At 50.2% G+C, this 22,042-nt stretch overlaps 10 protein-coding genes across 10 annotated transcripts; 1 reads left to right on the top strand and 9 right to left on the bottom strand.

The window, feature by feature from the left end:
- Positions 1-1,473: 1,473 nt before the first annotated feature.
- On the bottom strand, positions 1,474-1,818 carry VTN77DRAFT_3256 (uncharacterized protein; the record flags this gene model as incomplete). The annotated part of the gene is made up of 2 exons (XM_069419185.1): positions 1,474-1,735; positions 1,790-1,818. 2 exons carry the CDS (start codon positions 1,816-1,818, stop codon positions 1,474-1,476), a joined length of 291 nt encoding a protein of 96 aa, XP_069278786.1.
- A 1,582-nt stretch (positions 1,819-3,400) lies between these two features.
- VTN77DRAFT_3257 (uncharacterized protein) lies at positions 3,401-5,381 on the bottom strand (the record flags this gene model as incomplete). The annotated part of the gene is made up of 4 exons (XM_069419186.1): positions 3,401-4,064; positions 4,139-4,440; positions 4,496-4,677; positions 4,730-5,381. The coding sequence occupies 4 exons, from the start codon at positions 5,379-5,381 to the stop codon at positions 3,401-3,403; spliced, it is 1,800 nt and encodes a 599-aa protein (XP_069278787.1).
- Positions 5,382-6,753: 1,372 nt separating this feature from the next.
- VTN77DRAFT_3258 (uncharacterized protein) lies at positions 6,754-8,980 on the bottom strand (the record flags this gene model as incomplete). Its single annotated transcript, XM_069419187.1, has 3 exons — positions 6,754-8,571; positions 8,629-8,757; positions 8,837-8,980. The coding sequence occupies 3 exons, from the start codon at positions 8,978-8,980 to the stop codon at positions 6,754-6,756; spliced, it is 2,091 nt and encodes a 696-aa protein (XP_069278788.1).
- Positions 8,981-9,024: 44 nt separating this feature from the next.
- Positions 9,025-9,818, bottom strand: VTN77DRAFT_3259 (uncharacterized protein; the record flags this gene model as incomplete). Its single annotated transcript, XM_069419188.1, has 4 exons — positions 9,025-9,196; positions 9,372-9,471; positions 9,560-9,668; positions 9,816-9,818. 4 exons carry the CDS (start codon positions 9,816-9,818, stop codon positions 9,025-9,027), a joined length of 384 nt encoding a protein of 127 aa, XP_069278789.1.
- Positions 9,819-11,249: 1,431 nt separating this feature from the next.
- VTN77DRAFT_3260 (uncharacterized protein) lies at positions 11,250-12,291 on the bottom strand (the record flags this gene model as incomplete). The annotated part of the gene is made up of 4 exons (XM_069419190.1): positions 11,250-11,691; positions 11,746-11,849; positions 11,910-12,082; positions 12,147-12,291. 4 exons carry the CDS (start codon positions 12,289-12,291, stop codon positions 11,250-11,252), a joined length of 864 nt encoding a protein of 287 aa, XP_069278790.1.
- Positions 12,292-14,591: 2,300 nt separating this feature from the next.
- Positions 14,592-15,358, bottom strand: VTN77DRAFT_3261 (uncharacterized protein; the record flags this gene model as incomplete). Its single annotated transcript, XM_069419191.1, has 5 exons — positions 14,592-14,693; positions 14,786-15,016; positions 15,122-15,151; positions 15,219-15,258; positions 15,324-15,358. The coding sequence occupies 5 exons, from the start codon at positions 15,356-15,358 to the stop codon at positions 14,592-14,594; spliced, it is 438 nt and encodes a 145-aa protein (XP_069278791.1).
- Positions 15,359-15,979: 621 nt separating this feature from the next.
- On the bottom strand, positions 15,980-16,638 carry VTN77DRAFT_3262 (uncharacterized protein; the record flags this gene model as incomplete). The annotated part of the gene is made up of 2 exons (XM_069419192.1): positions 15,980-16,039; positions 16,099-16,638. The coding sequence occupies 2 exons, from the start codon at positions 16,636-16,638 to the stop codon at positions 15,980-15,982; spliced, it is 600 nt and encodes a 199-aa protein (XP_069278792.1).
- A 498-nt stretch (positions 16,639-17,136) lies between these two features.
- VTN77DRAFT_3263 (uncharacterized protein) lies at positions 17,137-18,123 on the bottom strand (the record flags this gene model as incomplete). Its single annotated transcript, XM_069419193.1, has 3 exons — positions 17,137-17,734; positions 17,792-17,916; positions 17,989-18,123. 3 exons carry the CDS (start codon positions 18,121-18,123, stop codon positions 17,137-17,139), a joined length of 858 nt encoding a protein of 285 aa, XP_069278793.1.
- Positions 18,124-18,490: 367 nt separating this feature from the next.
- Positions 18,491-20,235, top strand: VTN77DRAFT_3264 (uncharacterized protein; the record flags this gene model as incomplete). Its single annotated transcript, XM_069419194.1, has 4 exons — positions 18,491-18,535; positions 19,176-19,265; positions 19,333-20,172; positions 20,230-20,235. 4 exons carry the CDS (start codon positions 18,491-18,493, stop codon positions 20,233-20,235), a joined length of 981 nt encoding a protein of 326 aa, XP_069278794.1.
- Positions 20,236-20,397: 162 nt separating this feature from the next.
- Positions 20,398-20,979, bottom strand: VTN77DRAFT_3265 (uncharacterized protein; the record flags this gene model as incomplete). Its single annotated transcript, XM_069419195.1, has 1 exon — positions 20,398-20,979. One exon carries the CDS (start codon positions 20,977-20,979, stop codon positions 20,398-20,400), a length of 582 nt encoding a protein of 193 aa, XP_069278795.1.
- Positions 20,980-22,042: the final 1,063 nt, after the last annotated feature.

Below are 22,042 nucleotides of genomic sequence, written 5' to 3' on the forward strand. Positions count from 1 at the left end.
TCCAAACAGACGGACTCTACTGCCGGTGAAGATGATGAGGATGAGAGCTATATTGACCCGGGCCTGGACGAGGCTGCTGCGGCGATCTTCTACGCATGGCCCCGGTTTCCGCGAGAAGTGCGCGAGTTGACGACGCTTCGCTCGCTGCTGATCGATCGCTGGGGGAGGGACTTTGCGGCGCTGGCACAAGATAACAAGGCGGCAGTCAAGGTTCCCGAGAGACTCGTCAAGCGCCTGCGGGTGCGCCCACCGCCAGCAGAGCTGGTAGAAAGCTATCTGAGAGAGATTGCCAAAGCGTATGGCGTCGCATGGCCCAAAGAAGAGGTGGCTAAGGAGACGCTCGAAAACCCGCCAGACTATCCAGATGACGGCGGCGACGTCGCTGAAGGATTGAATAAGCAGCAGCAGCAGCAGCAAGAACCTCCATCTACACCTCAAAAACCTAGCCTGGCAGAGATAAGACGGGCTTCTGAGGCGGAGGAGCTAAGCAGAGCCACACCACCACGAGACATCGGACCTCATGACTCGACGGGGAGGAGCCCTGTCAGCGTCGCACCGCCAGGGCCCAGCAGCGACAATCCGAACCCGAGGGTGAAGATCCCCGGTGAGTGGAATGCGCCGGCTGCAGTAGCTTTGACCGATAACGCTGCTGCTGCTGCTGCTCGACCGGCTCCACAGAAAAAGGACAAAGGGATACCGGATGTAGATGAATTAGCGAAGCGATTTGCGGCATTGAAGCGGTAGCAGTAGTAGTCATGTTTCAGTGTCCTGTCGTGTGTATAAATGAATACCCTTGTCGTCCCTGGACTTGGACGATGTCTGTCTAGATGTGTTTCTACCTGTTTCCTTCTCATGTCATCGTTCGTATCAGTTGGGCTGACTGTGTTTCATTCATTTAACCCTAAATAAGATGTATTGTACTCATACATACATGAGCATGCTAGTCATGGCTTCTCAGTATGGGCGATAGCCATAAGTCATACCAACAGATCTGACGAGAAATTAGATGGATTATAAGCTTCCAGTTAAATAAAGCTGAATAAGGGTGAAGGAAGGTTCCGCCCACGCTGTATAATAATCTATTATGGTTCATCCGTCCATTCGTTTGCCTATTTCAGTTTAATTTTTGTTGGTGACGGCTTATTTCTCGCCAGTACTCCGAGTACGTAGAAACTCGACTTCTTTCACACCTTCGAGAGGTCTGCAGTTGAATCAGGTGATGCCAGTGCTAAGCCGTTTTCACTCATTCACCGAGACATTGGAAAGGTCTCGCCTCCCTGCAGGATGTGAAAACCCTACGGAATAAGCCTAGATTTGGGGCATAAATAATTTAGCCCGTCAGGACCGTGGGGAGATCCATCTTGCTTGATCTCCTGAAAATAATCGTTAGATACATATCTACTTTGAGTGCTGTCCTGTATCCATCACTCACTGGTCTCGATCATCATCGTCTCATCGATCTCGATCTTGTACTCATGGAGAACACACCACATCTATCCCGGGCCTCACAGTGCGTTCTGCAACGCCGCAGAGAGTTTCGAGGGTCCGAGGAGACCTCCGGCACGATGAGTATTCAGGAGTACATCCTCCGAACTGATCCATTTCTCGACTTTGGGATTTCCCAGTACGGGATTTCCGTTTGAAGATATCTGCAAACCTGGTTATCCTGGGGGAGACGAGGCAGTGACTACCGTTTGTGTCCATATCGATGCTGACATAGGCATCTCGTTCGGCCCTATCAAAGAGATTATACATGATATTTTGTCTTCGCATGGTATCTCGCACTTACCTGTCGAGGTGGTCAACGCTTCCAGCCATAACCCTTCGCAATTCGTCCAAACGACCCTACTGTCCCAGTCTACCGGATTATCCGTGAGGAGCTGGCTGAGACGCTGTCAACGACATTGGGACGTGCTTGGAACATGATGTGTCTATTTCTTGTTGGCATCACAGAAGACAAGGCCACTCCTAGCGTCGTTGCGATGGTCGAGCCAAGAGTTCACCATGACTGGTCACGGCTTGAAGGATCAGTCATGGGTCTCTTGACCTTGACCAGGTCGTTGTCCAAAAATCTGACCATTTATGTCGAATTCCTGCCTGGGTGATCTTCCGCCGACGACAATGCCGGGAATATCACTTCGCCACAGGATAACAGAAAATTGTCCCCCGGAGATGGGATGCAGAATTGGCGTGAGGGGGGAAATCGGCGGTGGCACGCTTGGAGGGTTTGTAACGTTGACAGTTGGCAAGAAAGAAAGTCCACCAAGGCTTCCTCACTAACCATCATGTTGTTCAACCAGCAGCCAAACGACATGCCGCCGCACGTTACGGGTTCGCCTCCCAGCCCAGACCAGACGTGCAGTACTTCGCCGTCAAAGACTCCATCGCTACAAAGGAAGACCTTCGACAATTGAAATAGCTGTTCGAGACATCGAATGTCTCCGCGAAGACGATCGACCGGTGGTGGACCGGGTCCGGGAAAACCTCACCAATCACAGGCAAAAAAGTCAATAACTTCCTACCGAAAGATGCTCAAGAAAGTCAGAACAATGCCGCAGGATCTGGGACGAGTCCTCCTCTCCTCCTCGGGTCGAACAGTTGATAGAAAACATATTCTGGACTGGGCACTCGTCGAGCTGTAGTCCTCCGACCAGATATCATTATTATTAAAACTGGCGGGCTTCCTATCTATAATATATTCCTTACCATATTTATTATCTCAAATTAGGTAATCATGTGGCATTTATAATCTCCTTTCCAGGTGGGCTCCCTCCCTCTCTCCCTCCCTACCTATGTAATTACTGTTCCTCTTGCTTGCTATATTTTATTTATTTCAATCTGCCACAACAATAATTCTCGCCATATCATATCATACCTACCTAGGTATTCCTTACCTAATTAATCATACTGCGTCTCCCTCAGTAGTGTAAGCATACATACACCTTGCTAATATATATATTTGGGTTCCTTACCAATTATATAGGCAGGCATGCAATGTGACAATTCCTTTATAGTACAGTACAGTACAGCTACGCAGGTACGGTCGTATTTTCATTTTCATTTTCATTCTATCCCTAACCCTACCCTAAATAAGAACGAGAAAGAAAATGAGCATGGCTTCTAAGATAAAATAGAAAAAGAAAAGAAAGACCCTTCCATGCTCGGATGCACGCATGCATGCAAAAATGACGAGATGATGAGATGACAAGATGACAAGATGATGCCCACTAAATGGTATGATATGGTACAATATGAGAGGCTGAACCCTGACCACACACAACGTTGCTCGCTCAACCTGGATATGATCAATAAAGAAAGGTATATAGCCCATGCAGCGCACGCATATACATATATATGTACAGAACGGTATAACGAGGGAAAAAAAATAAAATAAAGAAATCTACGATTCCATCTCCTCTTCTTCTCCAGGAAGAAGAATCTCATGTCCAGACCCCTCATAGACAAAGATCGCCGAGACACATCCCATAATCGACACCAGCGCAATCATCCACCACGCGAACCCGACCACGCCGATGTCAAGTCCGTAGCCGTACCACGACCCGGAAAAGACAGGCCCGATGGTCCGGAAGGCTGACGACACGGACTGCCCGATGCCGTGGATGGTGCCTAGCACGGACGGATGCGGCGAGCAGTTGTTTAGCAGGATGATGGACGTCGGTAGGGTGAAGGTGCGGGCGGCGACCTGGAGGAAGAGCACGACGACTATGGACAGCCACACCCATATCCCGGTCGCCTGGGCGGGCGGCGGCGACGACGACGGCGCGAGAGACAGATACGGCGCGAAGGCGTAGGCCAGCGGGAACAGCCACAGGAAGTACTGGTAGCTCTTGGCCGTGCCCAGACGAGCGGTGACCCGCGGGTAGACAGTGAACTGGAGCAGCATGCCGATTACGCCCAGGATCGAGGTCGCCAGGCCGACGCTCTGCGGAAGCATGCCCAGGCCGCCTGTGAAGATGAAGGGCAGCAGCCGGGTGGGAGTCGTTGGGTCGTCGGGATTATATCGAGGGGTTGACAGGAAAAGGAGCCAGAGATTATTGAATGCGCTGTTGGATTCGACTGGTTAGTTCATCGTAAAGAAAGACTCTGAACGTCAAATAGTTGGGCAGGCCTGGCGCACCCCATTTGAAAGTCAAAGAACGCCTGTGCCAGTAGCGTGCACAGCACATTCTTGGTCCAGATTCGCCGAAAAGGTAATACTCGAACTACCCGCTTGGGCTTCCCGGCCTTGGCTTCGAGTTCGTAGCTCTCCCCTGGCTCTGCCGGGGATCTCGCAAGGAGGCCCTCCTCCTCCGTCAAATCCTGCAACGGGAGTTTGGAGTACATGGCAGACGAAGGCGGGATGACCGCCTTCAATCCTCGTGTAAACATCTTCACGACGAGTGCTCCCAGACCCGGTTTACCCTTGCAAGCTTCCAGTGTCTATCCAACTCGTCAGCTGGTATTTTTTTTTCTTTCTTCCAAGGACAAGGCCTACCTCTTCCAAGCCGACGGCGACCAAGATCGCACACAGCATCAACAAGAAAAAGTTCAGCAACATTGGCAAAGAGTACGGATACGTTTCGAGCCACTGCACCCCCTTGGCTCCACCCAACGGAGAATTGGGACCAAAGATTTGGGGGTAACTCGCTACCGGATCTGATAGGAGTCCTCCAAGAACTGCCAGACCAGTTAGTCAACTATTCGCAATCCTGATAGAAAGTCTGCTGACCTGGTCCAAACAGAGCAGCGATATTGAACCCGATAGGCAAGATCAGGAACGCGCGCGAGTGGTATTTCTTCTCCTTGACATTTTCGGCAATCATCGTCCGGATGATGCCCACAGTGCCGTTGATGGCACCCCCGAACGAGCGCCAGAAGACGGCTTGGCCGAAGGAGGTCGCGAACGCAACGCCCAGACACGAGATGGCCGTCCCGATCAACCCGACCAGCAGGACGAACTTGCGGCCTCCCCACTGCGCATCGGCGACGCGACCCCAGGGGATGGCGGTCGCGAACTGGGCGGCGGTAAAGGCGCCCTGAAGGATGCCCGCCTGGGTCGAGACATCGGCGTCTGAGAGGGTCTCGTCGAACGATTTCAGCTGGTAGAACATGTACGCCTGCAACGAGGCGATCTGCAAGAAATCAAAAACACGGCAGAGGCCCAGAATGGCGAGTTGGCCTTTTCGGGGTAGAGACATCCATGTTACTGGAGTTGGTCGTGAGGACGGCTGCTCCTCCTGTGGCGGTTTATCGGGCATCTGAACTTGGGGCGTGGAGCGATTGCGGACGTGCTGCCGCGGAAAATCACTCGTTACGTTGCTTGAGGAGGTGGTGTAATTATCATTCTGCTGCTGTTGATATTGCTGCCGATTGAGGGGCATGTCGTGGGCGGTGGTCCGGGACTCGGAGCGAGCATGAGGATGACCATTCTTTTTCTGGGGTCGCGAGGCCATCAAGTGAGAATAAAGTAATCGTAACTTCTCTTTCAGCCACCACGATCATGCAGCTGCAATTGGACACGTTAAGTATGGGAACTGCCGCAGGAAGTCACTAACGGCGGAGGGTACGCGGTCCCCAGGGCTGGGACACAGCGCCAGCCAGTCGTTGGAACCACGAGCGGAGAGGATACGTCAGCGCGCTGCAGCAGGAGTCAAGTCAAGTTGGGGCTGATTGATAACAATTTTGAAGCTGATGTGGCTGCCAAGAAATGTCAGTCGTCAGCAGGCTGTAAACAAGAAATGACGCGGCAGTATCAGTAGAAACTCGGTAAAAAGAAAGAGAAGAAGAAATCAGGAGAAGTAAATACTACAACGAATTCATAACCTCATTGGTGGAAGAAGATAAATCAATATATTAAATACGGAGTACACAGCGGAAAAAGAACCCTCTCCCTAAGCGCTCCTCTGTACACTCCACTTTCCTCTCCTGTCGCTTTGAGTTTGGCCCGGGACATGGCTGACGAGTACGCCAAGAAAATGAAAAGAAGCCCTAAACCCGGTGTGACGGGGAGCGGAAGATCGGCAACACCAGTAAGTAATTAATTACAGAGAAAGAAAGAAAAATCGTTTTTTTAAATCATGGGAGTCTGAATTATTTATGGAATGAATGGTTGATGATTTTTTTTATTTTGGTTTTGATCCTGCTATGTAGAGTAGAGTTGAGGAAGTACTACTACAGTACTACGGAGTATGTGGTTACAGTGCAGTTGCAGACTTGCAGTGCCATCAAACACTCACGCAGGTCACAATGAAATACTTAATTTCCTCATCGAATAAGAAAAAGAAAAAAAAAACAAGTTCTACCTACCATTGAACTTCCCCAATATAACATAAATATAATAATATAAGTGGCAGATAGGTACCTGGGTATATGACTACATACCGCGTTGCGTTGCGTTGCATCTTATTTATCCTAATTATTATCTGATCTGGATCATTCCTTTCAGTGACATCTCAAGCGTCCTTACGGAGTAGGCGGTTTCAAGAGTTGTCTTAGCTGCAACCGTACGTCTTACATTTAATTACGCCAAGACAAGGTAAATTCCTGATCGTATAACAGTGGATTACGTTCTGTACGGGTAACGGACCGGACCATTACCAGTTCGAATATGGAGTACGGAGTGCATCTTTACCTAGGTATAGAAGATACCTACCACTACCGGGGCTGCGGCACCAAATTATGCAAAAATATAATCTACAGGGTATATGCAGATAGAAACAGATATATACAAAACATGGCTAAATGAACTGCAAGTTACGACGACGACTCACCACGCTCGCCCATGCTATCTAAAGGGTAGTATTTCTGCGGTGGCGGTGCCCGGATCCAGCGCCGCCAGTGCCACCATGGCATTTCACGCAGGCCGGCTGACGACTCCTCAGGCTTGGGCGTGGGGAGGAAATTCTCGTTCTCGCCATCGTTGGAATCGTGGTCCTTGACGGTGTCAGAATCGTGTCGTCTGCTACGGCATCGCAGCGCGATGACCACCACGATCACGCCCACACCGATCACCCACGCGGCGGGAACGAGCCAACTCGAACTGCGGCTACCAGCCGGTCGGTTATAGTAATTTGTGCCTCCGCTTTCGGAACCTGGAAAATAGCCTGTATTCCCTACGGTCAGCAGCGGTGTGGTTCCCTGACCGTCCGCACCGTCCGCTTGACCCTCGTAAGGATAGCTCACAGGCTCATAGTGGATAGGAGGCGGGATCGTCGGCGATGGATTGTCCTCACCTGGATACCCGTACGCAGGCGCATTCTCGCAGAACGTGTCGGCGCAATAGCTGCTCAGCTCCGGCGAGGGCACAAACGTCATCCGCGTCGTGGACCGACCGAGCACTTTGCCGTCCCCATCGAGTGCTTCCACATAGCACCAGGCGGAGAAGTTGCCGTGCGCATATTCGGTCTCGAAGCCACGCTTGTCGACTACAGCAAGCACCTCAAACGGCCCCTGCTGCTGCATGGAACCGTAGAATCTCCACGACTTGACTCGGGTGGCGCCGTTCCAGCTCGCGTACAACATCGTCGGAGAGTCTGCCGTCAACCCCCTCGAATAAGCCCACAGGGCAGGAGAGTCGGTCGGGTTGCCGTCCCAGTAGAACTTTTGCGCCCGATAGTTCATGGTCCCCTGGAGGGCGAGGTACCCCCACAGGACAAGCTCCCCATTCCCGTCATATTCAGAGATAAAGGCATTGTTCCCCCATCCTATAAACGCGTTGTTGTTGGGTAAGACCTGCAGATTGCCCTGACTGGAACTCAGCATCATCCTCCCAGGCGGCGCGTACTCCCGGATCTGGGTCGCCGTCTTGTCGACGTGGTCGATGACGATCATCATTCCAGACGAGTAATCGTGAGTCTTGTTGAAGCCGTTAAACCCGTTGTTGAAGAGAGACAGGACCGTATGCGTTTGATTCTCCGACAGCCATCGCGCATCGTGTTGTTGCGAAAAGCTGAAATTGATATTCCTGAACGACGGGTTCGCCCCGCCCAGGCGCCAGATGACCGATCCGTCCTTGCCTGAGATCTTGTAGATGGCGCACGTATGTCGCGACGAGATGAGATAGTCACCGTCTGCATTCTTGTCGACAGAGTTGATGTGGAAGTAATCCCATGGCGAATGCGGACTCAATCCATCACCCGACGTATCCGTCGACGCTGGGTGTGTGTAGCTGACGGTAGGATCGACATGGTCGAGAGACCGCCATTCGAAGAGAACCTCGCTGGTCTCGACGTCGACTTCTTGGAAGATGCTCTCCATGATCCAAGCCATGCCAGTCCGGATGTTCCATCGGCTCATGTCGAACTGCCGCTGCTGATAGATCGTCATGAGAGCGGTCTTGCCGCCATTGAGGAGCCGGAACTCATGCATGTCGCTCGCTGCCATGCCGCCGCCCGCTTGGACCGAGCGCACGATGCGATACCGATTGTCCATGATGATGCCATGTCCGCGACAATATCCGAGCTGCTGATTGCCTTGAAAGAAGCACAGGTGCGGAGAACCCTTGTAGTCGCATACATGCAGGGCATGGGCGTTTCCTGGTCCTGATTGACCCCATCCGGTCCAGACGAGATTCTAGATAGAAACAGGTCAGCGAATCCCGTCCACAATGCGACTCGACGATATACATACCCCTTCATTGTCGTAGATGTAAGGACCCGGGTTATCGGTTTCGTAGGGAGTGACGAGGATGTATCCTGGACTTAATCTGGCGGGGTCGCGCAATTCCAGAGTCAATATCGGAGAGTAGAGATCCGGTCTCTATTTGAATTCCAGACTCATCAGCACAAACCAGCTCTCAAGTAGAACCACGCCTCGTTTGACTGCCGCCTGAACATACCGATTTGAAGATCGAGATTGGCTGTGTAATATTGTCCGCAACTACGCCATTGATACAGACGAGCAGAACGCATAGCGACAGGATCACAAGTCGAACGGCGAGCAAAGGAGCGGACGTCCCAACAGGACAGTGGATTGGGACCATGGAGGGCTTCACATGAGGTCAGGAGCTAGCCTGGAGGAAGGATATTAATTATTGATGATCCAGAATGAAGGACCGTCGAATGATGATGTATGAGGTCGCGTCGGGGTCGTGCTCTGTCTACTCCGACTCCGTAGTGTCGCCCACTCTCCAATCAATCCAATTGGGTTGGTCGAACTATAAGTTGATTGATTGCCCAACCCCTTTCCACGTCTGAAGCTGGCTCAATAAAACATTTAGCTTTTGCCGTAATTTAAATTATGAATCAGGAAAAAAAGAAAAGAAAAATAAAAAAAAGAAAGAAAGAGAGAGAGCGACTAGACTAGACAAAAATGCCAAGAAACTTCAATCGACGGCTTGCAGAGCGTTACGTATGGTGAGTCGTGGCGCTTACATTTCGCCTACAAAGCCTTTCGCCAAGCCCTCGCTCCGCAGCAGCGCCAGGAAAGCCGTCTCGTTGGCAGCCGGACTGCCGGCGCGTTCGGTTCGGTTGACTGATTGATTGATAACAGCCGATTACGTGGAAAGGCAAAGTCAGGGCGTGAAGCGGAGAAAAAGATGCCGTCCGTAATCGCATCGAACAGAACCATGCCTGCAGCAGTGCCAACCAAGTGGGGAACCCCTGGAGAGGAGGTTCTAGAGAGCTTCGGGAATAGTATTTATTAAGATTTGTCCCGTCTCCATAGACAGTCTGGACTCGAGATTAAATTGCCGGCCATAATACTGGACGAGACTGGTTTGACTTCTCAGGGCAGTTTCAGGTGGGAAGCAGCTGGCCAGAACAAACAGAGACCGTAATGGCTTCTGCTTGTCAACCGCATTCATCATTCCTACTCACCATTGAACAACAATCAATCCAGCTTACGTAGTCAAGTGCATGCCAAGCTTTCTGGCCGAATTGCCGGCCGTCACTTGGCATTTGCCGGGGGGGTTCATCAATCCAAGCATCAAAAGGACTACGCAAGCTTTCTTGGCAAGGCTTGATCAGGCATAGGCAATGGCATATCCCGGCACTGCAGTCCGAACCGAACTCAACCAGTAGTCGTTCTATACGAGTACGGAATATACGGAGAGGTGCAGAGCGCAGAGTCCAGAGTCCAGACTCCTGGTCTGCAGGCAAGCAACAGGCTCAGCAATGCCAATGAGGATCTCAGAATCCATCCATCATACTCAGGGACTGAATTTCAATCAGCTGTCTGTTGATTGATGGATGGATTGATTATCTGGGATCAATACAGAGTATCCGTACTACTTACTCCGTACTCCGTACTCCGGATGGAAGAAAAAAAAGAAAGTTTATCTCCCCGATGATGAGGCTTTCTTCCCCGCTTTTGGACGAACCTTGGAAGGTTGGAACCATATAAAGAAATACCCCTTAGGGAAGGACCTACTCCGTACCTACCTACTCCGTACCTAAGGTTCGGTACCGAGAGAGTAAGCGCTGCACTATTCCGTACACCGTCAGCATTTAGTATTGCCTTGCTTTTGTTCTGTCTCCTTTCTTTCTCTTCTTGCCTTGCTTGTCTTTGTTGAAAAATTACCCTATCCTGACGGGTAGATACAGTACAGTCCCTACATGCTTGTGAGACTGATCAACTACTGTATGCCTCTCTTTCTGCCTGCCAGCCTGCGGACATTATGTAAACCCTTTTTCCTTGTTTCCAAGGTTCCCTGCTCGACATGCGTGGACAGCGGCTCGCGACAGCGTCTATTGGCTCGGCAACTGCCCAAGTGGAGCCTCGGTCGAGCCGCCGCCGTGGGGCGGACCCTGGCTTATGGTGCCAGCAATATTATTACCGGTCATTACCAGACTGGAACAGTACACCATACTCCGTACAGAAGAATTTCATAACGTGAAGATCGATCGATCATTAGGTTCAGAAAGATAACAGAAGGCGATTTTGCCGGTATAGTCGGTCCTGTAGAGGCACACATGACTCTTGAGTGTTCTCGACAATTAGATTGACTATTGTGGTTGCTATTCCAAAAGCATCGTAATCAACCCGGTGATTTGGACAATGCTCCTGCTCCTCTTTCCAATCCCATCCAACGCCAGCAGCAGCAACAACAACACCAAAAAAAAAAAGTAAATGTTTCGACAACTCGCCACCACCTCTCTGTATGTACAAAGAGATAAAAGCTCAGGGTATAAGGTGAACATGTCGGACGAATAGAAGAATCCTTGGATGAATGCTGCAGCGAATAAATGCGCCCGCGCACTTCTCCTATCCGAACCAGAGCGACAACAAAACAATGAATGATGGCCTCAGGTCTAGAAATTCCAACGGAATCGTTTGAAGAGATAGTACACCGTCGCCCCCGCAGCCAAATAGGTAGCGCACGTGGTGACGGCTCCAAAGGCAACGTTCATCATCTGCCGGCGGTTGCGGGTACGACAGCGCTTGTAGAAGTTGGCCACGTCGTTGCCCTGCGGGAAGGGGGTGTCCGGCACCTCCTCGCCCAGGAACTCGCACAGCGGACCCCACCCGTCACTGATCTTGTACTCGAGCAGGCGCTCGGGGGGCACCAGGCGGCGCACTTCCTCCACGTGCTCCAGGTAGACCTGCTTGCCCAGGTTGGGGAAGTCGCCCCGGAAGAAGGTGTCGAAGAACTTCTTCAGCATCGGGTAGTACATGCCGGCGGCCCAGCTGTACCGCGCGACGAACTTGTGCTCCGGGTCGGTTACTCGCCAGTAGACCGTCTTCATCACCGAGCTGTGTCTCGTTAGCCATGTCATTATTTCCTCTGATAGGAGCAAAATAACATACGCATGCCACGAGTCCACATCCCGAGTGGTAAGGATGACCTTGGCATTGGGGTAGGCCTCGATCAGCTCTTTGGCGAAAGCACAAGCCGGCCAGTCACAGACGGCCTGCATCAAGAACGTCAGTCAGCAGATATAGATAGGAAGTACAAGATCTGATGGTCCTACCTGGCAATCACCCAAGAGCTGATCCCATTCCTTCCGCCCGAACTCGCCAACACCGTCGTACTTCGCGCACAGTGCATCGTGCCACATGAGACAGTCAGGCGGATTCTCAACGCTGGCGGACATCATGTGGTAGGTGTTGACATATCCAAGTCTCTGCAACGCCTGGCGAAGAGCTATTCCAAGAAACTCGATCAGCTCGATGATCAAAGAGACGATAGCAATAACAGACAACCGTACAAGCTGTTCCTGTGCGTCCCACGCCCAGGGCAAGCACCTTCATGGGCACCGTGCGGTGACACTTTCGCCGATCGATGCACGTGTCATCTGTGAAGATATCGGTCCATGGCTGGGGAGGCAGGTTGTCTGCGTGAGCGAGCGACATGATGAGATGCGAACTGTATACTGGTGACAGGTAACAGGTGGTAAAATTCACGAATATATACAATAGGTTTACGCCGTTGTGGCAACGATAATCATGAAATGAGAGTCGAAGGTAAGTTTCTAAAGAAGATCCGAATGTGAAGGAAGGAACGACTGATAATCAGATAGTTTCTGAAACGGATTCTATTTAAATAACCCGAGAGAAAGCTAAAGGCCAGATGTCAAGATCACCGGTTCCATCTGAACGAACGATTCGGAATAAATAACCGCTGGAGATGGTGACAATACCAGCACTGGTGTTGCATGCCAAGGGAAACACCATGGGTATGGTACTCTGTATTCTGGGGTGCAGAACACTCCCGAAGACTATTTTTTTCGTCCTATGCGAAATTGCGAATCCTCTGTCCATCGCTCCCACTTTCGATGCAAAAGGAGGCTTGGCGCAACGTATGACGCAGCAGGGAGCGATTATCAGGGGGATGGAAAGCCAGTGGAGACCGATACAGCAGATCGGAAAGACCGTCCGTCTGAATCTTAGTGTGAAAGCGGGCGGAAGGAACGGATCAGAGTGGCCTCGCTAATCGTGGTGCACCGCCAAACGATGCATCTGCATCTATCTCTGAGTCGTGCACGGCCATGCTGATTGATTCGTGACTTTGAGGATTAGGTAGGCCGCGTATGCCGACGCAAAGCAACGTTTGAAAGTGCGTGGCCTTGGAAGCAGGGTGGATAGGGGAGCCGCGTGGAAAGGGTCGAGGGCGCAGTCACTGGTGGTCCAGTCCGCTGTTCATTCAGGAGCCAGCGGCAGTGTGCTCGGACGCGGCACAGCTGATTGGCCAGGACGGAGCAGAGTTGAAACGCGGCGTGGGGCGCGGATCAAGCAAGCACATGGAGAGGTTGAGATAGCCCTCTCCACGGTCCAGCAAAACGGTCGATTCCACCTTCAATGGGCCATCTGCCGGGCAGAGAGACGAGAGACTTCTCCAGCAAAGTCAACAATCGGGCCATTTCCCGTCCCGCGATGTGTAGCACTCAGTTCAAAGCAACATCGAGTCCTCACTGATCGTCAATCAAGCCATGAAATCGAAGGGAACTGCAGAGACAGGAAGTGACCTTATCTCTCTCGAGAAAGTGCTGCGAACATGGTCGTTGGCGGAACCCCCACAAAATGCCGTCCTGTGAGTGAAAGATCTTCAAAATCTGACCCGTCACAGCTCGGGATGCTACCTTGATACAGAACAAATTGTCGATCAAGACGGAAGTCGGTCGAGGGTCTTTCGTCGCGGTTGTTTCTCTGGTTGCATATTCATCCTGCCCGGTAGTCCTTGCAACGGGGTCTTCGAAATCACGTCGTAGATGACAATGCAACCCAATTCCGTCTCGCAGAGCAAAGGACCAGGATGTCGAGCGATGGTCCTCTGTTCGTCGCCCCAAGCTCAGGATAGTCGTTATCCAGGATACCAGGTGGTGATTGTCAGCGGTTGTCAGTGACCTTGGCAAGTTCACATAGTGTGACTGTCCGAAGTGATGTTGGATTCCCTCTCCTTCAAAAGGCGACAATCTTCCTGCAGCTTCTTCTTCTCAGAGATTATTCTTCCTTCAGGAACTGTCCTCAAGTTGGGTTTCGCCCGTCCTCTTAAGTAAACGGGTTGGGTGTCGCTTGCAGGCATGCCAAGATAAGAGCGCCTTGCGCCATTCATCACCTCACCTGCAACCTCGATCACCCAATCGTTAACTAACCACACACAGCAGTATGCCGTACTTTGTGTTATCTAAGAATTGGAATAAGCGATTCCAACCAGATCTGCTTTAAATTAATTATGTTATGTTATTGTTTATCCATGAGTTTAAATGATGACCGGACGTACTACAGAATTCTTTTGTCGTGGTTTAATTAATCGAAACTGAATGGTCCTTCGTATCTGATTGTCTTGGGCCTCGTACCTGCAGCCCTCTGCGACCCTTGTCGGCAACAATCTTGTGCATTCACATCGATAATGGCGTGCTGATGCAATAGAGAGAAAGAAAGAAAAATAAAACAAAATGCAAAGGACAGAGTTTCTATCGGGTTGAATCTCAGGCAGAATGTATGACGTCCCCTGGCTAATTACATTACCGCGATAAAACAAGCGCTCTATATGACTAGGTATCATCGGTATAAACACAGCAGCAGTAGAACACAAACTCCCCAACTCCGAACAATGACTCACTTGGTTGAATCAAACCTCACATGCATGGATATCAGACAATTGAGTAATACCGGATTTGCTAGTCCCCTCACTTTGTTATACCTCAGTCGCTCTACTCTAGCTTGTCCAGGTGCTCGAGTCTGGTCAGAACAACCTGCTTGCTGGTCTCTTCAATTTCACCAGCAAGAAAGACCTCGTCGAGAATGGCATAGACCTGAAGAAGTTCAAATCAAATCAAGTCAGCCGCAACATTCTTATTTCTACCGGGCAGGCCTCAGGCCTCAGCTGCAACACAACGCAACCCACCTTGTAGAAATTAAAAACCAGATCCAATTCACACACATTCCCAAAGAACTGATCCAACACCTCGACAAAAAAGTGTATCGCCTCGAGGTACGCCAGCTCGTTGTCGTTCGCGTCCACGCAGACGCAGAAGAAGAGACCTGCATACCGCCGGTAGACGATCTTGGTGCTGCGCTTGAACTCGACGAAGTTGGACTGGTACTTTTGGTCTCGGGGGGCGACGAGGCGGTGGACCTGTGGATAACACCAGTTCAGCTTGTGGCCGGAAAAAAGAATGGATACGAGGAAGATATCATGGTTTGGAGGTAATAAATAGAGGAAGGAGTTGACGGAACAGACCTCGCCCTTGAGCTTCACTTTCTCATCATCCTGCCAAACATTATCAGCATTTATTCGACTATTTATAACACCTCTTCGCGCTTTCAGAGCAACTCACACTATAAGGCGCATACCACTTCGCCAGGCGCGTCTTGCCTCTAGATGCATCATTAGCAATCGGACTTTGGAATAGGGGCACGGCGCACGGCAGGGGTCCACGCACTGGCGATTCTGTATCAGAATGAAAGAGAGGACCATCCCGTTGAGTGAAAAGGCAAGCCCCAGGAGCGTCACAGCTTCCCGATCGGCCGACACTCGTATCGATGGGATTTATGTTGGAGGGGGTTTGCATCTTTCGCATTGAGTCGGCAGCATCGGAGTTGAGGGAGCTCGATTGCGGGATCGCGATATTGCCGGGTCTTACCGCTTTCCCTCGAGCTGGCATCCAACGAGAGTACAGAAGCATTTTCAGGAATTAGGCTGGAAAGTACCCTTTTTGTTCTTTAATTACGTGGACCGTCTTGGATCTTGTTGAAAATAATGGCATTAGGTTGAATTGTCCGGTTGTCGACAAAGTGGATTGATACATTGTGTACGTACATGTATTTTATATATATGACACTCGCCCAGTACCAGACATAAGTCTCCTTGAACAACAAAATAACAAAATTGACTTCACATAACTATCATAAGATAACCCATGTCAAATAGCATTGAAAATCCCTGAACTGATCCTGTCAAGGTGGGACAACATATCCCATATCCAAGTCATCAACTTCATCAGCACATTCCGTTTCGGAAGGGTTCTGTTAAGAACTTTTCTTCAAGGGATCATTAATCGTATGAGCGCCGTGTCAAATGTTCAATAAAAACGGTTCGTTAACCACCTCTGCGCCAAAATGACCTCTTTTTCTTCAAATTCGGTGTCTTCGGAGGTTCCTGGGAGTACCGTTCAGTGATCTCGTCCGCTGTCATGTTTTCACAGATGGAAGACATACCGCAGTGTCTGGCTGTTCCGCCTGTCCAGTCTTATCGCTTCCAGAATGGCCATTTTCTTCAATATCATCTTCCTCCATTCCAGGGTAATGCCGCTCGGGGTCGCCATTGTAAACAATCCACCAGCCAATCTTCTGGCCCGGGGCGATCTTATCTCTGAGCTCGGCCAATGCGTCCCATGCTTGAGGGGAAAGAGCAGCATCGTTCAACGGACCTTCATCAATGCTTTTGCCGAGGCCGTCTGCCGGCCTCTCACTATCCGGCAGGATGATGACCTTGTCTGCAACATAAGCGTAAGGCTGACTGACAGCGGCATCGCTGGTGTCGTCAGGATCGTATTGCTCGATGAGTTGCAGTTCAGGCAGATGCGCCATGATTTCAGGGTCGTTGCGTTTGAACGAGTCCAGAATCAGACGAGATGTTCGTTTCTGTTGGATATATTCAGCGGCCGCGTCGTCAAGGTTATTGAGAACGATGTAGACGCGAATACTCGGATTGCCGCCCCGCGGCCAGCGAAAGCCGTGGAGTTTGTAAACCGGCATTCTTGCTGGGCAATAGGGAAGTATCTCTACTTGAAACCTGAGGCGAACAATCTAGGTCGAGGCACACGTATATTATTCAAATGGTCATAATGTATGCTTGCGTCTCCAACGAACGCTCACGTGAGTAAGGCAGGTTAGAACCTCTTTTCATGCCAGCATTGGCAATTGATTTCCTTCTCAGGGACAGAAATATGTCCTGAGGAGTTGTTCAGATATAGCCTGGCTGATATAATATTGACTGTGGACAATGGGTACACAAAGATATTAATTATAGTTCAGTGACCGTGATACTCGGCAAAAGAGCACCAATCGCGGCGGTCACGTGCGATGCACCATACACTTATCATTGAACGGTGACTAAATTGAATTTTGTTTAAATTTTATTGAATTTATTGTCTGTTAATTTTTGAGCTTTTGTTATCGTCAAGAGATATAAATTGTGGTGGAGAAAGAATAAAGATAACTCTCCACCATGCTCAACCCTTCGACAGCAGATTTCTATGAGGTCGCAGCATATCCCTTCTTCCAGGCGGCGTTAAACGTCTCCTTATTCAGAGCAAATTCTTCAATATAATCCCTTTCCAGGTCATGCGTTCTCCTTCCCAGAAGCACGAGGCTGTGAAGAGGGCTTCCCACGTCCACCTCTGTCAGTTCCTTCAGAGTCCCAGCGACCAGCTTCTGGTCTGGCGCTCCTACTCGTGCAGCGCCTATTGCCAGACTGTCAGGCCCATAAACGCCCTCCTTCCTTTCTTCCTCAGTCTCCAACATCTGACGTGCGCACTGCGCAACCGTCATATATCGTGGAGGCTCGTATATTTTCCTTCCCCGCGCCAAATTCTCAAGCGATGGTTCCTTGACCTTAATGTCTAGCAGAACAAGCGTATGCAATCCCATCTTGACATTCTCCTTGATGCGATCGTAGTAGGAGGACGGTTTCCACGTCTCTGTGAAGAACACCATGCTCACGGTCTGGCCGAAATTGTATAGCTGTAAGCCGGTGCAGCCAATCGCTGACATGATCGACGCATTAGGAATTGTTTTGGTGGGAATGCCGAGTTCGCGAGCCCGCAGGACTAAATCCGTATGCGTGGTCGCCCTGGCGCATGATTAGCTTCTATCCATATCCATCTGACGAATGCCGGATCGAGCATACCCAAACGGATCGCCGACGACAAGAAAAGCGACGTCTACGTCCTTTGCGCCATTGAGAATTTCATCGCTGCCACTTTCGACCAATTCGCGGTCGGCGACAATCACAGGTCGTCCATAGAAAGCTTCCTACTAATAAACCATGAAATCAGTTAGCCCGGCTGCAGTCGAGGAGAAAACTTAATCGTGGGAAGGACGCACTAGCTTTTCCTTATCGACGAGGAGAATGCTCGTGTAGGCTTCCAGGTAGACCCTTTCGGCCTTTCGGACAACCTCTAGCCCTCGGACAGTGATGTCCTTTTCGTCTGCCAGACCCAATCCCACGAGATATAGCATCTTGACAACCAAATGGTGGCCAAGCCTTCTTGTAAGTATCAATTAATGCTTTTCGTGGGAATAAGGGCTGGAAGTAGGTTGGTGAAAACTTGGATTCACCCCGCTGTCCCCGCAGGATGGCTCCATAGGCAAGAAGCCTTTTGATCGGTGCGGAACAATGAATTCCCGGGACATTACGGAGTAATCACCTGTTCCGCAACATCATCTCAACCGAATGCGGCTTCTTGATAACCACCTAGATATCTTCATCTAAAGAACACTTCTTGTCTGTGTACCCTGTCCTTTTTGTTCAATAGATTTTGTTACTTCTATATTTTTGCCTTTTGAAACTTTTTGCTTGGATAAGTTGTCATAAAAAGCCGTCATCATGGCGACGGAACGTTCCCCTAAATACCGGCAAGAAATCCAGCAGGTAAGCCTGAAACCTGTCTTTATTCCAAGGATTATCGGTGTCTTCCAGTTGTCTGGATGGGCTTTCGTCCGCATCGTTCTCCTCTTGGCTCTGTGTGAGCATTGTTGGCAGCTTCTAAGGCCTCTGAATTGTGCTTGGGCTGGTTCGACTTGATGGGAGTAGGGTCCTCCTATATCAGATCACTACAGCAAATGTTGTGTCTTGCTGCAAATGTTTGTTTGCATGAGTTTGTGCTCTATTGCCTCGGCACGCAAAGGCGTGGCAGATGTTTGGGAAAACGCGTCGAGGAATCTAGCCCTGTGCATGTTGATGAGACTATACTCTGCTGCTGAAGGCTCGAGTCCATTCACTCCACGACTCTAGGCTTTTCCTTTTCTTCGCGAGACCAGGGTCATTCTAATGGGGTCCCTTTTTATGCCTACTTGTTAACTGCATTGTTATCTTCAGATCGCGAGTTTTTGGTACATTTCATGCGTGTTTTTGAAGCATCTACATCTGCATGCCCTATCGAGCTTGGATCTTCGGTACAAGACAGGACAGGATGAATGCAGAGTCCAAATCAGACCAGACCCCGGAAGACACCAAAGATACCGAGTCAATGGAAGAGTTTAGAGCTAGACTGACTGACGTCATTGGCCAGATGATGTTTGTCTCTGGAGAGACAGCCGAACCATCTGTTGAAACGACTACCCTGATCGAGGAGATCGTGCGACAACAGGTCATTGAAATGGTATCTTCCCGGCTGCTTGTTTCGACTTCTGGATGGATATGGGAAGGAAGTTGCTAATTCATCTCAGCTCACTCGCAGCACTGCTTTGGCAACCCGTCGTGGCAATCGTTCAATCTCTACCGATGATCTGATTTTCCTCATCCGTCATGACAAAGCGAAAGTCTCTCGTCTCAGAACATTCCTGTCTTGGAAAGACGTTCGGAAGAATGTCAAGGACTCTGACGACAAAGCTGGGGCTGATGCAGCTGATTTTGCCGCAGCTGATGATCCATTGGCTGGCGCTGGCGTCGCCGGACCGCAGGATGTCGCCGCGAAACCGAAGACTAAGAGAGCGAAAGTTGGTCTGCCTTGGGATGTCAACAGCTTTTACTCTGTTCAGGTCCCTGAGAGAGAAGATGAGGAAGATGAGGAGGAAGAGGAGCAGAACTACGCTACCCTCCAGCGTCTCGCCACAGCCGATGAACGGACCAAGAACATGACCAAAGAAGAATACGTGTTCTGGTCGGACTGCCGTCAGGCGTCATTCACTTTCCGCAAAGGCAAGCGCTTCCGCGAATGGGCTGGATTTGGTATCGTCACCGAGTCGAAGCCCAACGATGATATCGTCGATATTCTCGGCTTCCTCACTTTCGAGATTGTCCAGACCCTCACCGAAGAAGCGCTGAAGGTCAAAGAACGCGAGGATCGTGAAAAGAATCGCCGCGGAGGCGGCGACAGTGGAAACGGGGAAAACTCCAAGAAGCGCAAGCGCGAGACTGGTTTGTTTGATCCTCCTGAGGAGGGAAGAACCCCGATTGAACCGAGGCACATCCGCGAGGCGTACCGCAAACTGCAGTCGACTCCGCAGAAGGCTATTGCGATGCTTCTTCATGATGGCCGCGTTCCTCCCCGTTTCCCTCTCAGACTGGTATGATTCTGTCCTGCCCGATGTAGTGTTTGTATATTCCTGACTGACAGTAAACAGATCTAATTGTAGTCAGTTTTTGGTCTACGCTCGTTGAAGCTTTCTTCTGGAGTCTACATTGACCGAAATTTTCATCTACTACGGCGCATGCTCTGTAATTTTCCAGGTATTCTCTTTTATTTTCATTTTTTTTTGTTTTGCTTTTGGAGTTCTGGGCGATATGGCAAGCTATGATACCCGTGGGAAAGGGAAGAGAAATTGGTTAATGCTATTTTCATCTGTATATGTACAATAATCGATATTCAGGAATAAAGACAGCCTTCTACTTCTGTGATACCAGGTCATGCAAGGAGTCATTACAGTCCGTGACAGATTATTTATTCCATATGAGTTCGACGCCCTGTGCAGGCAGGTTAATGAATTTTCACACATGCAGATAAGCATCAAGACGAACGAAAGGAAGACCACAGCAAAAAGAAAGAACTCACACTCCGCCAACTCCTCTTCATTCAGCTCTCTAATCTTGTTAATGGCTGGCGCCTCCCCCGTCGCCACACCCTTCCCCATCTCAACCGCTCTACCAATAATCCCCTTCCTCGCAATCGCATAGATAGCGGACTTCGCCTCAACGCGAATAACGCCGATGCGCGGGTCGCCTGGCCCGCCGTCGTGGACGCCATCGCCCAAGTCGCCCAGCCACGCCTTCAGGGCGGGCGAGTAGTATTTCTGGATAGTCCCCTTGTCGGCGAGGATGGACGCGGTGCCGGACACGGAGGCCCAGGAGCCGGAGGACGGGTCGAGGAAGGACATGTTCGTCTCGGTCGGGTGCATGGTTAGGTCCATCGTTTTGCCGGAGAAGAGGTTTGTGTGGAAGATGAGGTCGATGCCGCCGTTTTCCTGGTATCAACACAGCCCAGTCCAGTCACGGACAGGCAAGGGACATCAGCCTGGAATGATTGATTGATCGAGTACACTGCATGAGAGGGAGGGCCCGACTGTACCGTCCCCGCCAACGCCATACACCTCGACGTCAACAAGTCGCTATCAGACGCCTTGGTGGTCAGCATGCCGTACTTGACCTCGTTGATGAACCGGACGAGATCTTCGACCTTCTCCTGCAAAGGGGGGTTTTCGTAGTTTTTGGCTTTGTAGGGATCGATGGGCTGGGTGCCTGCGCTGGTTTTGATTGTGCTTGACATGGTTGGTAAATATTGTACTGTATGTACTATGTGAAAGCTTCTGGTCTGGATAAGTATGGTCTGATTGGTAATGATCAGCCTGACTTGGTTAGTTATGTCTTTTGTTTCTCCCTCCAGTCTTCAGATAGGAAGTGATTCGGGGGTACTGCCTATGGAGTACGTACAGTACTAGATAAAGGAAATCCGCAAGGCCTCAATGTATTCCTATGTTGTGTATAGTACCGTGCATCATCTTTGCTGACCCGCCCGTCCTGATAAATCTTTATCGAACTGCTTGTTTCGGCAAACATGTCTGTACGATGGTTTGGCGTAGCCATGACGTCAAAGCGAAAGCATCCATCCATCCATCCATCCCGTGAAAGCGATCTTCTTGGCAGATAGATTGTATATTGGACTTGCAACCGAATTTGACGTGGAATAAAAGAAAAGGAAAATGTATGGGTAGCAGATAGAGAGTTTTGAGCTAATGATAAGTAATGTACTTCCCTTGAGGGTCTTTTTTTAGGGACCTCGTTCTGATGTTTTTGTCCTAAGTTCGCTCCAATTGGGCGTCGAGTTGCCCAGACGGGTAAACATTGATAGTACATTAAGTAGGGAGATATCCAACAAGAAGCAGGAAACTCTTAGATCCAAATTTTATTTCTCTGTTCCAATCGTATACCTAGGGAGAGCCC

The sequence above is a fragment of the Rasamsonia byssochlamydoides genome (genome assembly GCF_041956645.1).
Source record: "Rasamsonia byssochlamydoides strain NRRL 3658 unplaced genomic scaffold VTN77scaffold_22, whole genome shotgun sequence".
Taxonomy (NCBI): domain Eukaryota; kingdom Fungi; phylum Ascomycota; class Eurotiomycetes; order Eurotiales; family Trichocomaceae; genus Rasamsonia; species Rasamsonia byssochlamydoides.